The 1,761-nt window shown below is 46.7% G+C and overlaps 1 protein-coding gene across 1 annotated transcript in view; it reads left to right on the top strand.

Annotated features, from left to right (window-relative positions):
• NIF3L1 (NIF3 NGG1 interacting factor 3-like 1 (S. cerevisiae)) overlaps positions 1-1,377 on the top strand; it is a gene marked incomplete at its 5' end in the record, with an annotated part of 5,396 nt that extends 4,019 nt beyond the window's left edge. The window contains one exon of the mRNA XM_010135761.1: positions 1,193-1,377. Within this exon, the coding sequence (XP_010134063.1) occupies positions 1,193-1,377 (185 nt within the window). The remainder of the gene's footprint in view (positions 1-1,192) is intronic.
• Positions 1,378-1,761: the final 384 nt, after the last annotated feature.

Here is a 1,761-nt window from a genome sequence, read left to right as displayed (position 1 = left end):
GGGGGGAGGGGAGGGGGTGTGGGTCGGGGCAGGAAGACAAGAATTGACTGGCTGTTGAAAGATTTGGCCTGAAAGAATTATAATTGAGAAGCAATCAGGTAGTTACTGGAATGATAGAACAACATTAAAGTAGAGAAGACAGCAACATTAGTCACTTAGCAGTCCAGTGGATGTTTAGGATTGTACGGAGGCAGCGCTGATGGAAGCGTTCGAGAAGTCACAGGTGTCTCCTTCGAGAGCACACGTAGAATCAGTCTCAAGGAGAAAAGACAATGCAGAAAGAACCGTGCCTCGACTGTACCACCCAAGGAGACCTTCCGGTGTGCTCTTTGCAACCGGACTTGTCTATCCCGCATTGGCCTTTTCAGCCATCAGCGCGCTTGCAGTAAGCGTGCGTAAAGCCCTTCCCAAATCTTCATCCGCGAAGCCAAGCCATGATGACGATGATGAGTAGAGAATGTGGCCGAGTGGCGCAGTGAAAGGATTTGAATGACAGCATTGCTAGACATACATTATTTCAACACAAAAATGGTGTTGATTATTGCAACTGTAACTGTGTTTCTCCTTTGGCAAGATACGAGTTTCCTACAGAATTCCATAATGGAAAATGGAATATACTGTGGCCTACAGAATCTTCCAAAGGAACCCCATAGTGTATCTGACCACAGGGACACTTAGTCCATTATCCTCTTCTCTGACAGTGGGACAGCTGCTCCCTGAAGCTCACTCTCAACAATGTGGAGGCTGCCTTGCATTCTGTAGTAGTTAATTTGAGCAAGTTCTTTGGCAAGGCATGTCCCATTTCCCCCTTATGTACAGCCCTGCAGAGCTGACCCTCAGACAACTCCTTCGCAAGGCTTCCCCATTGATATCCTCTGTCACAGCAACCCACGCGACATCCGATACTCTACACCTAAACCACTCTGTGCACCCTCATTTCCTGCCCGAAGTGGCACTCTACCACTACCCAAAGAGGACAAGGAATTTCCGTGGTTTTTGTCTCGGCTGTATACGGAGGGTATCAGCTGAAAGTCCTTTGTGGGAGTGTTTCGTGTTCTTACACTGAGCAGATGATGTTATATTCCCCCTTATGGGCTATACCCGCTGTTAGGTCTTCCCAGCTTCTAGCTAAGTACTGGTTTCCTAAACTGCACTGAGTGATCTATGTGGCACTTCTTTCTCAAAACGGCAGGAGAGATGTCCCACCATGATGTTCTGGATGCATCTGCCAATGGGATAAGTGTTATTCTCTGCGAGCACAGTAACACCGAGCGAGGCTTCTTGTTGGAGCTGCGTGACATGCTAGCTATTCACCTACAGAACCAAGTCAACGTCATCGTGTCTGAGAAGGACAGAGACCCCCTCCAGGTGGTATAGGAGTGAGAGAATTCAGTCAAGAGTTGTGTGGTGTCTTGCACAGACCTATCCAGCCGCAAGCTTAATGAAGATGCTCTGAATTGCTTCAGTACAGAATGGTGGTGGTATACGTTCCATCAAAGGCTGGGATGTATTTTGTCACTTGTCAGATAAATAAATGCTTGGTTTGGACTACAGAAGGCTGATTTACTCAATTACTGGACTGCACTTGAATAAATTCACTGTTACAGCGTACCCTTATTAGATACATTTAATAACCACAATACGCAAGGGTTGGTTTGGGCAAAATGTAAAAACCTGGTTTCTCTCCAGCTCTAAGCTTACACAGTAGTCCTACCCTGCTGCAGTTATCTGGAGCCATGTCAGCGTATGTCACTGATATTT

This window comes from Buceros rhinoceros, unplaced genomic scaffold (assembly GCF_000710305.1).
Source record: "Buceros rhinoceros silvestris isolate BGI_N320 unplaced genomic scaffold, ASM71030v1 scaffold37750, whole genome shotgun sequence".
Taxonomy (NCBI): domain Eukaryota; kingdom Metazoa; phylum Chordata; class Aves; order Bucerotiformes; family Bucerotidae; genus Buceros; species Buceros rhinoceros.
The sequence above is the reverse complement of the archived record's forward strand: the minus strand, read 5'-3'. Positions and strand labels throughout refer to the sequence as shown.